The sequence below is a fragment of the Thunnus thynnus genome, chromosome 22, assembly GCF_963924715.1.
Source record: "Thunnus thynnus chromosome 22, fThuThy2.1, whole genome shotgun sequence".
Taxonomy (NCBI): domain Eukaryota; kingdom Metazoa; phylum Chordata; class Actinopteri; order Scombriformes; family Scombridae; genus Thunnus; species Thunnus thynnus.
In genome coordinates, this window is record NC_089538.1 from 17,098,657 (window position 1) to 17,112,985 (window position 14,329).

Sequence of the window (14,329 nt, forward strand, 5' to 3'; positions counted from 1 at the left end):
TAGGCCAAAAGGTGTGTAAAAGTCTGTCTTATATTCATCAGTTTCAGCAACTGGGACCTGATAGTGTCCACTTGCTAGGTCCAGGGTGGTGAACCACTTAGCTCCAGTAAGTGCATCCAATGATTCTTCTATTCTAGGAAGTGGGTAGGCATCTTTCCTTTCTGGACCAGGACCAGAGGTACAGCATATGGGCTGCAATTTTCCCTTACAACTGGTGCCTCTAGTAACCGTGCGCCCTGCAGTCTCAAACTGGGTCGGTGTTACCACGGACGAGGTGGGTGAACCCAAGTGCAGACACTGAATGGCGAGGAGATAGGGAAACAAGGTATTTATTTTAAAGGCCGGGGAAAGGGAATGCAGACCTGGGAAAGCTTGGGCATGTAGCTGGAAAACTGGGGCTGGGGCTTGGGCTGGAAGCTGAGAACCAGGAGCTGAGGATTGGGCTGGAAGCTGGGAACCTGGTGCTGATGAGGCTTGGGCTGGAAGTGGGGATCCAGGGCAGGGAAGCAGGGCTGATAAGATGAGATGAGGGGCTGGAGACAGGGACTGCAGACAGAGCAGATGGAATGGTGCAGAGGCTATCATCTGGCAGAGTGGAAATGGCAGGGCTGAGTATTTGTAAGTGGAGGAAGAAAAGGAGTGGGTAAACCAAGCAGAGCGGGTGGAGGGGGCCAGGAGGCAGGATCCAGGAAGCAGAAGAGGCATAGGGTGACCAGGAGGCACGAAAGATAGGTAGTGTTGCTTGGGAGGGCAACCGGGAGGCAGAAAGATGACCAGTCCAGAGGAGCCACTCTGGAAGACAGGCAGGAGGAAGATCAGATGTGTTGAGCCACTCTGGAGGCCAGTGACATAGGCGGGATTGTTTTGATGACCTGCAACGTAGGCGGGGCCACTGCAGCACAGGACCTGGTGACCGCTGCAGCTCAGGAACAGGGGACTACTGCAATTTAGCAGGAACAGGAGAATGCTGCAGCTCAGTAGGAACAGGGGATGAAGTACAACTGAAGTATTAGAAGGAAAAAGTAAACAGTTAGTTGAGTTAAAAACCTACTCTAAAAACAATAAATAAATGCTAATAACAATGACTGACTGTTAAGCTTACTTCGTGTTAGTGTTACCACTGCTACTAGCTGCTGTTTCTTACTGGAATATTCTTCATATGTTAGCTAGCCAGAACTGACAAATGTCTGTTTATGGTGGCATAGTGAAAAAAGTTCCCGAGTGTTGCATACAAATTCACCTCTAAATAGTGATTTTAAGGGTTTTGAGCAATTAAGTTAATGTATTTCTAAATACTGAAAAAGTCCATGCTATTAATTGTGGCCAAGTATTTCTGCCCCCCTGCTGCACATGCGTCGGGAAACCTGATGTATCGTGATATACAGCCACAATAATTAAAAAGCCTTTTTGGAAAATCTTTTTTCTTGTTTTAAAAAAGGAATTTAACAAAACTAAATTACAACATCCATCACAACAGAAAAGCAGAGGAAGACCAGGGGTTCCTCCAAAGGTAAAAGATCAACTTCTAAGCTCACCTCAATGAGATTATTAGACTGTCTCTAGTCTACAAGTTGTTTTAGAATATAGAAAGTAAACCTCAGAAACACCTTCATTTTTTCAGACAGACAAAGAAAGACAAAGAGATTGCACTGAGTAATAGAGACAAGCCTGGCCTTGACGTCATGACTTCGGATCTATACTCTATGTATTAGGGATGTGCAGAGAGCCCAGTATTTATATTTGTGTCTATATTTGTTGAGGCAGCGAAATTATTTATATTTGTATTTGTATTCAAATAAAAGTAGTAAAATAGTAATAAAAATCCAGTTTTTATTTTTATTATGCTTTTAATTTTAGTATATTAAAGTATTAAATGAAGCGGACGACTGCGCTGACTACTGAGCTAAACCGAATGCATCACCAATATGCAGACAGACCTCTACTTATTTATACACCCATAAAATGGAAAGTGTTCAGTGTGTAATGAATGGAGAATGGAGAAGAACTTCAAAGGCGATTCTTGCTTTGCATTTTCATTTATCGCCTATATTTTACAACTTTACTTTGTGGAAAGGAGAAGTGGAACAAGAGGTTATGGAGAGTCCCTTGTAAGCACTTTGCTTTTGTCAGTAGCTCACTTTTATCTGTGGCGAACACCCCCAACTCCGGGAGTGATGTCCAAATAAGGAAATGTGAGTCATGCAGCAGGTTGATGCGTCTCCCCTAGTTGAGACCTGCTGATACACCTAACAGGGAAGCAGAGGAGTCAGACTGAAATAGTGATGTAACCGACCCGTGCGCTGGAATTTTTTTTTCTTTCCAAAAACAAATGCCAATCTGCTAATATTTTCATTAAACAGATGTTCATAAAAAACCCAATATTTGTGTTTTGCCGAATAACGTGTTTGTGTTATGGCACACCCCTAGTATGTATGACAACTGTTCAGTCAGAGGGTGTATTCAGGAGTTCTGTGCACTACAGCTGACTAGCCATTAAATATTTAGCCTGCAAACAGTGCAGTTAGTGGTACCCTTTTATTTGGTGGGTATTTGTTTGATAGCTCATTTAGCAAACATGAGATGTGCCCATGCTTGTAGATTAGCAGGAGACATTAGCTAGAAAGTTAATGTGTATGTCAGTTGAAATTCTGTGGCTGTCCTTGTGTCTGTCACAGGTTGCTGTCTGGCTGATGGTCAGTGTCACTGTCAATAACAAAACAGGAACAGTTATTGCTTTATGAAGTGATATGAAAACAAGTTCTCAATCTACTTACACGGAGAACCAGTGGCATTCAGCATAGACAGGGGGTGCAGTCATGAAAATGAAATATACATTTTCCCCTTTTGGTTACTGATTTTTTCTCCAAAAAAGCACATTACACACATAATTTGCAAACCAGATCTGTATACCACAGCAGAAAAATAACACGCAATTTAATTTCAGTTGGACTTCGGTCTCTGTATTAATTTACTAGTTGACTTGGAGTATCTGTTTATGTACAGCAAAGGAAGTTATTATTAGTATAATGATGAGTTGTTTCATAGTACTGTTGCATGGTAATTTGGTTACAACCACCAATGGTGCTGGTATTTATGGTTTGTAGCGTTATAGTAGTGTAGTGAGAAAATTTCCATCCCATTTTACAGGGTTGCCATGGTGGTTTGGCTGTAGTTTTGATTGGTAATTGCCACTGATAACATCTTCAGCAGGGTCATTTTTTTTTTGTATTCAAAACCATAATTACACTGCAGCACCCCAATGAGAGATTTAGTTATAAAGTAGAAATAGCCATCATTGTACATTATATGCATAGATAAAGTTTAAAAACAATAAAGGATGAAGTCTGCAGTTTAAAATATGTTGCATTTATAATGCACACAAATGCACTACACTGACAATATGATTTATTGTGGTAGCATGCTGTATTTCCTGTAGCAGCCACAGAGGGGAAATTAACAGCACGCATAGGCTACATTTTATTGTTTCACTTTGCTTGTTTGTATATGACGTTCAATATCCAACCTAAAACACATGGTTTTTCCCTACTCTACCCCATGCAAATCTGCAGTGATGGAAGAAGTACTCAGATCCTTTACTTAAGTAAAAGTACCAATATCTGTTACAAGTAAAAGTCATGCATGAAAAATTCTACTTAAGTAAAATAAGTATTAGCAGCAAAATGTAGTTAAAGTTTTGCAGTAAAAGTAGTGGTTTGGTCCCTCTGACTGACATATTATTATATATGACATCATCAGATTATTAATACTGAAGCATCAGTGTTAGAGCAGCATGTTACTGTTGCAGCTGCTGGAGGTGGATCTAGTTTGAACTACTTTATATACAGTTAGATAGTTTAGTCCAGTGGTTCCCAACCTAGGGGTCGGGCCCCTCCTAAGGGTCACCAGATAAATCTGAGATAAGATTTATGGTGAAATATTGGATCATTTGAACATTTATTGAAATGAAACCATGGGGGAAGTTTAGAGGGAAAATCCTTATATCTGAAATGTGACCCCAAATACTCACTGCTTTTTGTAAGACGGCAAAAGCAGGGCTCCTCTGTGGAGTTGCTTCCGGTGCAGGCTCTGCTCTCAAGTCAGCTCCACTGTCAGGGCAGGAAATAAAAAAACAGATATTTTTTTTTTACATCTCCTAAAGAACGTAACGTAGGCATTCTTCAGTTGTTTTTGCTACACTGTGTCTTGTGACAATGTTAGGTGACTGATTTGAACTATCCAAAACAATGAAAAAAGTCTGAATGCATCGGTCTTGCATATTTTTGCTGTCAAAATAGCTACCATTATCAATATGTGTAAATCTAAATCAAGCAAATTACTGAATTTTACACATTTGTACACATTTGTTGTTTTAAGGATAGTCACGCCAACATTGGCTTTTTTCTGTGGATAGTGTAAGCTAACTGTGTTTGGATTTATTAAATGTTTTTGAGTTTAACAAGAGCATAGGTCTGCCTTTGTCTTAAGATGTTGACTATGATGCTCAGGTTGGTTATGGACTTGGGAAAATGGCATTTTGACGCTAAAATATTCTTACTTCGACCAAAATTTGAATTTTCAGATTTGAATACATGTGGAACACTAATACGAAGCTGCAGAATGACATAAAAACCTCAAACAATAATGAACCAAGCCTTAAAGTATAACTGCAGTTTTGTGCATTAAGTATTGGATATCAATTCTATTTTACAATTTGACAGTTTAATATGATGACCACCATAAAAAACTGACTGAAATGGTATGTGTGTGATTACATGGAAATGTTTGTTCCTGACTGAACTGCTTGTATGGCGTGTGTTGTGTCGCAGGTAGCAGAGCAGGTGAACCCAAATGCTGAGACCGAGGCAGAATTACTGATTCAAGATCTTTACATTGAATTCAGCAGTCATATAAGAGATGGCTCAGGTAACAGGCCGGCATGAAACAAGGAACATAGACAAGCTGGAACACCGGAAACATAGGCAATGATCTGACAAACAACTAAGAGCGTAGACAGGTATATATACACAGGGGACTAATCACAAAACGAGGCCCAGCTGGGGTGAGCAGGGACCAGAATAAGGAGGGAACATGATGATTGGGTAACAAGTTGATTAAGAGGGTGTGTGAGTATATGCTGTGCAAGTTCAGCTTTCTCCCCCTCAGTCCAGTCCAAACAAAAAGGGAGAAAAGTCTGAGGGCCTCTGGAGGACCGGTGGAGAATGGCAGCTAGGGACACAGAATAAGATTGTGAACAGAACCATAACAGTACCCATTCCTCAAGGGATGGATTCCAGACATCCCACCAAGCTGATCAGGAACACCGAGCAGGGTGGGTACAGGGGCAGGATTCAAGGGCAAGTGTCCTGAGGGCAGAACAAGGGCTGGGCTGAAGGACATAACAGATCTGGAGGGCAAGCAGAATGTAGGACTGAAGGCTGGTATTGCCATGGAGGGCAACCAGGGGGCAGGACAGATGAGCGAAGTTGCCCAGGAGGGTGACCTAATGTGTGGGGCCACTCAGGAGGTTGGCGACAAAGGTTGGGCTGCTCTGGAGGTTGGTGATGAAGGCTGGGCTGCTCTGGAGGTCGGTGACGAGGCCTGGGTCACTCTGGAGGTCGTCACGAAGGCAGAGGCCAGGGAGGGCAGCCAGCACCAGAAGATTTGGCTACAGGTTGGGGCAGGGTACAGGAATGGCAGACTGCTGGTGAACAGAGCAAGAGATGGGAGATTTGGCTTGGCGAAGATGGTTGACTGATGATCTGGGAGGTCTGGCTGTGGGTAAAAGTCTGAGGGCCTCTGGAGGACCGGTGGAGAATGGCTGCTAGGGACACAGATTCAGACTTTGAACAGAACCATAACATGTTGTGCATGAAAGAGGACCATATTTATCATTTTGATAGCTAACTATTTGGCTCTTAATGCAGCTTTCAATTTTAGAAACCTTTCCCGTTCAATAAATCCTGGACCATGGAAAGAGACAACTGGTTTGGAAATAGAAGTTATAGTATACAGTAAATAATTTATAATAATTATAATTTATATCTAACAGATTTCTATTCAAAACCATAATTAAACAACTGTCAACTGTCAACATTAAATCATTAATGTTTTATATATAGTATGCCCTTTACACCACACTGGATGCCCTCTATGATTTCACTATTGTAAATTACCCTGCTTATTCAAAGTTAACTCAAAATCCCTTAATGACATTTAATCTGACATACAGTGCTAATAAATAATTATTTTTTTCCTTTTTCGGATGGACATGCCAGCTTTGCAAAAATGGTGGTGTGTTATGGTAATGGAAAACTTTTGACCTTTTGGTTGACTTGGAAATGGTTTCACAGCACTGTCTCTGTTATACCTGTAGTACATTTATTTTTTCTTTGTTTAACCCTTTTAATTTGAGCCATGGAAAAATGTTTGCCCATTGGATAGAGCCATCAAAAGCCCTCCTGCAAGGTTGAAGTGCCACCAGTCTTCAGACTGAAGAAGCGGAAGTTGGATGACATCACTGAGGTCAGATTTTTTTTTAATGCGGTTTTGCTTGAGTGGTATTTGTGTTTTTCCTGTGAGACTACTCTTACACCAATGTTTTAATTTCCCTATTTGTTCCACCACTCTGTCTTTAAAATTAGGTATACTTTGGCAATATTTACTTAACATATTCTTCCTATATCAGTATTTAGAACAATCTTGAAGGCCAGTACCATTGTCACTCTAAGTTTAGTTTTCAGCTTATTAAAACAGGGTCCTTAAACCTAAAAATATGCTAAAAATTGTATACTTTACTAAAATTAGGGTGGTTAAAGTTAACTCTTGTTGTGCAGTCACTGAAAAAAATGTGCCGTCCTTGTAGCAATGACAGTCCTTTATGATTTAAAGTCACACCTTGTGTCGTCTTTAATTTAAAAATAGACAGTGCCTAGATAATTCAAGATTAATAAATGAACACTCTTGAATGACTTGAATTGGTAAAAATTAACAATTTTTGAGCTGGCTGTTGGTGCAGCAATTATATAACAGGAAGACAATCTTTTCTCTACACACATTGAAGTACACAATGAAGACATGTGGAAGTTTTGTGAAGAAATTACACATAGCCAAGGGTATTTGGTGTACTGTGAATGCTGAATGGACAACAAGTAATGACTTTGAATACAAGTAATAGCGCACTCCTATTGTTGTTAAATGCTGTGTTTGTTGAATAAAGGGCAATTTTGATCATTTTGTCAGTTTGTGTGTTTTTTGCTTTGTTTTGTTTCTTAATGAGGCACTTAATAATTCACTTTGATTATACCATGAAAAACATAGAGCTAAGTCAGTGTATTTTTGTCTTCTGATAGTGAGTAAAGTAGCAGCCAAGTATAGTATATGTAGGAGTTGGTGGAACCATCTACCGTGATAGCTCACAACAGAATAGTGTATAATGAGAAATGTGTGTGTGTTTTTTTGAGAAAAACAGGCAGAGAGGCTTAAGCTCCAATTGTTCAATCAACAAACTTTATGTTTTTCTATGAATTGATGACACTAGGCTATATGGATGACATTTATGTCCTATTTTGACAGAATAAATCAATAGTGTGTAATGGTAAGATACTGTTACCAGTAGAATTATTGAACTGATATATGTTGCTAAACCAGCATAGATACCCACGTAACATGCTACATAGACAGAATAGGCAAAATCAATATATATATGCTACATTTAAGAAATTAATAGTTTTCACATTACAGTGTTGACACATTAATTAAATATAAATCAGTGACAAAACTGCTTCCACCAGAAGCGTCTAACCAATTTTTTCTTTTGTCTTTGTGCATTTCCTGCCCTGACAGTGGAGCTGAAAGAGCGGAAGTGAACGCTACAGACTGTCTTGACAAAGGTTGGCAACCACTGCTTTCATCTTTATAACAATGTGTTGTATTTTAAATGCTTGTTATATAATCCATTGTGTCTAATCGTCATCTGAAAAGTAACTAACGCTGTCAAATAAATGTAGTGGAGTAGAAGTATCAAGTAGGATAAAATGGAAATACTCAAGTAAAGTACAAGTACCTCAAAATTGCACTTAAGTACAGACTGAGTAAATGTACTTGTAGTTATGTTCCACCACTGCAAATATGGGTTATATGCTAATTTACACAAATACTTTCCCAAAGTGTAAAAATAGATTTGTTGTGTGACGAATAGGCTGTCTCTCTTTTCTAGACTATAAATGTATGATCAGAAAGACACGGCTTCCTGCTTCCTGCATCCTCACATCAGACAGGTGCATTTGCTGCTTCATGCTTTGCTGCACTATAACCCATGTAAATTTCCTGTTTTTAATTTCAGTCTTTGACGTGAGAGAGAATTTCGTGTGGATTGAAAAATGTTTCTTCTTCTTTGCAGTTTTATCATTGCTGGTAAGATTTATAAAAGTTCTGTTGTCGGTTGTCAGTACAGTGTGAAGACCAGTTATTTTGTTTTTTGTATCTATTTATATGAGATTTCCTAAAGCCAACAGTCTGTGATACAATGTTACCGTAAATGCATAGTTTTACTCTGTATATGTGGCACAGTTTTCTTTTTAAATGAATGTAGGAAATTTATTAATTATAGGGTAGTATAGTTTGTATCACCTATACGTGGCACTTAAGTGATTAAAAATACAAACTAAGCCTTTGTGCTCCTTGGTATCATGTAGCATTACCAAAAGATTTGTATATGTTTCATAAGGTCTACATTTTGTGCTGACATTTACTCCTGTTTTACTGATGTTTTCTTATTTATTTTACATGAATGCTACTACAAATAATTAAAAGGTAAATTTAATTTTGCATCCAGGCCTATCACACTTACAGTATATCAGGATATCTTTTGTATGTAAGCTTAACTTAACCATAACTTATTTTAAGAAATTGTCTTGTACTGTGATGTTTCCTATCAGGTACTATGGCAGAGGACCCATCAGTGATTCATTACCGTCTGAAAAACAGCTCAATATGTCTTCATGTTAAAAAACCACCTCCATATCAAAGTGTTCAGTGGAAATTTGCTGAAAAAGCTATTATTTCTGGTAACTCCATCAACCCCGACTATGCAGAAAAAGTGGATTATGAACCTAAGAACCTAACCTTGTGTGTGCGTGATCTGAATGAGACAAACAGTGGAATCTATCAAGTCTCATTCGTTGACTCTAAGTTTAATGCTATCACTGAGTCTCACAGAGTCATTGTTCAAGGTAAGTTCTACGCAGTACTTACTGGATCTGCTTTATCTATTCATACATTTCTGAATTTAGTAGATTCTCACACATTTCATGACAATAAGCATAAAATAATCACTATCTTGACACAGTGAAAATGCAAAAATTGTTTCTTTCCCATTGCAACTTCAAAACTGGTCAATAGTTTGGATTGCTAGTGTGGATGTTGCACATATATAATGTTGTTATTAATTTTGTTGTATCTCACATATTAAATGTAAGACATGCTAAGTATACTCAATATGTTGTGGTGTTTTTTCTTACTGGCAGCCAATAGAGGGTGCCATTAAATCATCTAATGACCAGTTTATTTATCTGCTTGGCTGGGTGTTGCAGACGCTGTTCCCAGACCTGTGATCAGGATGTCAGTGCTGCACTCTAACCTGTCTGCTAGACTCTGCACTATCACAGTCAACTGCTCCATCTGGGAAGACTGGTTGTGGTCTGTCTGTAATGAGGACGGTTGCGGAACATCTCAGAGATCACTCAGCAGGGTCAACATATCCATCTCCACTGATTACAGAACTGTTGTCTGCAGTGGCAACAACTATGTCAGCACGAACAATGTTTCTGAAAGCGTAGAGGCAACGTGTAAGTATGACATGGTTGTTCTTAGTAGCCTGTTTTGCTCATTTGTCGCTCATTAATTGACTGTACAGAGATTCATCTAAGTTTAATTCCAAAAAATATGGAAAAATCCTTTTATTTTTCACTTTGTAAGTTTAACATAACCTTGTTAATTTAATAAATCAGTTGTTCGCCATGATTACATTTTTCTGTTTCCTTTTGATCAGAAAACCCTTTGTATTTTTTGCTAAAAAATGTGTTTTTCTGTCTTTTCAGGCTTCAATAAATCTAATCCTGAACAAAAACAAGAATCACAACCAACAGTACCAGTTATAATATTAATAATTATTATAGTGGTTGTAATTCTCTCATTTACTGTCTTCATGGCTAAGAAGTGTTGTTCAACAGAAAATAATCACCATCAGGTAAGCTGCATTTACTAAAAAATAGTCTTGTCAAAGTATGAGAAATGTTGTTTAAAAGACTAAAACATATTTTGCTGGATTATTTCCAGACACACATATCTAACGCACAGTTGATGCAAAGCCAGCCAGTGGAGATGCAGCCACAAGAGTCTCTACCAAGGACCAGGGTCTCTACCTCTTCAAGTCAAGGTGATGTCACTTATGAAAATGTAGAGACCACATGTGCCAGCCAGACCAGCAACCCAACTATCAGCCCAGGGGAGGAATTGGGGTCCAAGCAAAGTCAGGAAGTAGATACTGTTTACAGCCTTTTACAGGCACCAGCTGTGACAGCCTCTCTGGGCAAGAGTGACAACGGTAAAAATACGAAAGCATGCAAGAAGATACGAGAGGCAACGGCTTCACAGACTGTCACTCTGGATGGGGCAGAGCACACCAGACAGATTGACACAGTGTACAGTGTATTGCAAAAGCCAAAAAGTCTGAAGGCACAGCACCATCAACAGGACAAACAAGATGTGGAGAAGCCAAAGACATGAACATGAAAGCTGAAAGAGGAATGTTAGAAAGCATTCTATGAAAACCAGAATGATGATATGGACATTTATGCAATTTTACATTATTACTTTGGAGGATGGATCTTTATAGATTATGCATTTGTTTTATAGATTTTTTTTTTTATTGTGGTATTTTTTTTCTTTAAAGTGTGTCTTAACATTATTGAGTTCTGTTTAAGAAGATAAACTTTGGTTGGGGTTCAATGTTTATATTTTTTGTAAAAAAACATCTTGGAATTATTAGTATCTTTATTCGTTCATTTAAAAAAAATAAATCTATAAATAATCACTAATAAATTGTCCTTTTCACGTTCACACACACTTTCTCACATTCACACATAAATACTTATAATATGATATTATAACCAAGAATGATCGTCAAATATTTCTATTATCATAAGAATTTATGTGCTGTGTTCTTATAAAATCCAACCATCAAATAAATATCCATAACTAATAATGAAAATCTGAACATCAGTTAACAACAACAAATTGCAAATAATGATAAGCCAACCGTTGCGGATAGAAACATCAAACGATGAAGAGTCTCCCATTACATAATGAATACAGAGGTAGAATACTGTGGTCATTAGATAAGAATAAAACTCTTTTTTTTTTTTTAATTTGAAGGTCTATGTGTAGCTTTCACCACTAGATGTCACAATTTCATTATTTGACGTTGGCCTTCATTATTTGTTGCTGCCACATTCATTGTTTGATGTGATGATTTGTTATTTGATGTGTGCTGTGTGCCCGGCCTGTCAATCAAACCTGCCATCAAAGGCTCCACTCAATGCCTACAGAGCAGGAGTCCTGCAGGGGAGACTCTTGACCGGCTGATGAAAATGAGGAAATAAAGTCTTTAGTTAAAGCCAAATGTACGCTGTCAGCCAGATGACATGTTTCACACCTGGTTGACAGCAGATAGCAGACTGAGGTGATAGGGAGAGTTCAAGATGTAAAACACACTTTCTGTTGTATGATGTTTCAGATTAAGAAATAAATATTGAATGTCCACTTCCTCATGTCACCACCGGTCATAGTTGTATTCAAAGACAGTCAGTTATAAAACATTCTGTAATTACTATATTATATTCATATGCATTACACTTGACTCAATTCCTTCTACCACCCAAAATATTTTCACTTGTTTTAGTATGACCACCTAAAAAATATGATTGCACATCCTGCACAGTATCAGGCACCTCATCTTTTCCGTTTATTGACACATTAGCTCCGGTGTGAATGTGATGACGACATCAATCTAAAGCATCAAGTATGTGTTGCTATCAAAGCAACACATTATGTGTAAAGTGGTAAGTTGGTTTGTTCTTGTCATGCTGATAAGCAAAGGCTTGGCTTGTTTCTACTCAGGCTTTAGTTGCTAAGTAAACTCCAAGTTTGCATCCCATAGTCCATCCAAAGTCTAGGAAATGAATAATGAGTACAAGTAAATGACAGAAAAAATAAACAATCATTATAATTTATTACTAGAGGTTTGTAACATGGCTGTTTTACAAAATTAAAGTTTTGACCACAGTTTATATAAAATTCAATATGCAGACTATTAAACATACACACATATACAGGATGTACTTTTCATGCCTACACAGTAGAATTATACATGTGTATTTATATATATACACACAACATCTACCTCATCACAATGCAGACACTGTTGATGCAAGAGCAGTGGGCATATACTGCATAACATGCACAAATAAACACACAATAAAATGTTAAGCTATGTTTATAATGTGATATGACTTAAGTCAATGTGGTTATGGTCCATGGATGTGCAATAATTACTTATCGTTAATGCCTTTTTATAACATTTTCCAGGCACAAGCATTTTACACAAGACACAAGCTAATATATCTCTGCAGTGGCCAGGAAGTGTAAATGTGTCAGTATTTGCTGCAGTCAAACCAATTGAAGTAGTCTGAGCTTTGCGTAAAAGGGAAGGAAGCACAAGCGGGCTAAACTCAGAAGAAGAAGTTGGGAGAAAAACTCAGATCTCATATTTATATGAAATGTAACTTCTCTCTTTCTCTTTCTGTTGCATTATTATTAAAGTAAAGTAGAAACATTTGTCAGACTCAGAGCAGCTGAGTGACAGAGTGTCAGTGCTGGATGTGAGGATGAGGTACACTTTGATCTGTGTGCTGGGATTATTCTGTAAGTACATTACTGACTTTCTCTATTTGCATGTCACAGATTAAAGAACATGTTCCTGAATAGTCAGAATTACAGAGTATCACTGGTTGAACCAGTTTCTCTGAGAGCTTGAACAGAGCACGCTTATGGTTTTTAACTACAGGGTTGTTTTATAGGCCAGATGTTGGTTGGTGACTTGGCTCAGTTTAGATTGAAGGACTGTATTAAATTTACTGCTGGACGATTGTTTTTGCACAATGTAAATATAAATTGTTTAAGATATTGTTATGTATATATGTATATATAATTTCATGATTTTCCTATTTTATGTTATATGTTGTTTTTCTCCTCTTATTTGTTTTAATTTATCAAACAATAGTTACCACAGCTGAAACTCTATTTGTTTTTGTTTTTTTGTTTTATGTTTGTGTGATTTTGACTTTCTGTCAGTTTGATTAAGTTTGATGAAGTTTCAATCTTTATTTTAGCGCTGAATACACTCTTCTACGGACACTCTGAAGGTGACTAAATATTTTTGTTTGTATATTATATACAAATATTTATTTCTTATTTGTTATCCACTGTATTACTCTTAAGGCCCAAACACACTGAAAGCGTGTGATGCGTTTTGAAGTACACTTATTGGTTTTAATGGCCAAACACGCACCAAAAGTGTTATTAGGCGCGTCAAACTGTCTTGACACCTCAACTCAGAGCGAGAGAGAGAGAGAGAGACAGAGAGAGACAGAGAGAGAGAGAGAGCGATACATGAGTGTCAAATTTCAAAGTGTGTGCATAGCTCCATTTTTTTATGTTAATGCAAAGGAGAAAAAGTGTAATGTCTTTGTTCTAAACTAACAGCAAATAGACCAAAGGCCAAACTGAGTGCTGACAACACAGACATTCCAGTAGGGGGCAGTGTGACCCTGACCTGCTCTGTGGACCCACCATCATCTGGTTGGAAATATCACTTGTACAAAGATGAAACCTCTGAACCCCTGAACACACAAGATGTTGTTTTCCAGTCAACTGGACAGATCAGTGTCTCACAGGGAGGACTCTACTGGTGCAGAGGAGAAGGAGGAGACCCAGTTGACTACACAGAGAACAGTGATTCAATCACGATCAACACAATTGGTGAGTTTGACAATGAGATTTGTAACACACAATGTGCTGAGTGCTGAGCAAGTGAATCTCTTTTCTGCCTTCACCTAACCTGTCATGAAACAAAAAAGATGAACTGAGGTCATATTGTTTGACTTCTGTGTACTAAAGTTTTAAATTTCAAGCAGATTTTGTCAAAAGGGTACGGGAGGCCGAGAGAGTTAAATGCACTGCAACTTAAGATTCACATGTAAATGTTGTAGAA

At 38.1% G+C, this 14,329-nt stretch overlaps 2 protein-coding genes across 3 annotated transcripts in view; both read left to right on the forward strand.

Annotated features, from left to right (window-relative positions):
• The first annotated feature begins 6,468 nt into the window (after positions 1-6,468).
• On the forward strand, positions 6,469-11,756 carry LOC137174723 (uncharacterized). Of its 2 annotated transcripts, XM_067580178.1 has the most exons (7): positions 6,469-6,522; positions 7,843-7,889; positions 8,342-8,412; positions 8,937-9,230; positions 9,591-9,845; positions 10,098-10,246; positions 10,336-11,756. In XM_067580178.1, the coding sequence occupies exons 3-7, from the start codon at positions 8,379-8,381 to the stop codon at positions 10,783-10,785; spliced, it is 1,182 nt and encodes a 393-aa protein (XP_067436279.1). In that variant the 5' UTR covers positions 6,469-6,522; positions 7,843-7,889; positions 8,342-8,378; the 3' UTR covers positions 10,786-11,756. The 2 variants fall into 2 exon arrangements, with proteins under 2 accessions (XP_067436279.1, XP_067436278.1); XM_067580177.1 differs by lacking the exons at positions 6,469-6,522; positions 7,843-7,889 and having other exon boundaries at positions 8,237-8,412.
• A 2,058-nt stretch (positions 11,757-13,814) lies between these two features.
• LOC137175178 (Fc receptor-like protein 5) overlaps positions 13,815-14,329 on the forward strand; it is a gene marked incomplete at its 5' end in the record, with an annotated part of 31,511 nt that continues 30,996 nt past the window's right edge. The window contains one exon of the mRNA XM_067580885.1: positions 13,815-14,097. Coding sequence (XP_067436986.1) covers positions 13,815-14,097 — 283 coding nt within the window. The remainder of the gene's footprint in view (positions 14,098-14,329) is intronic.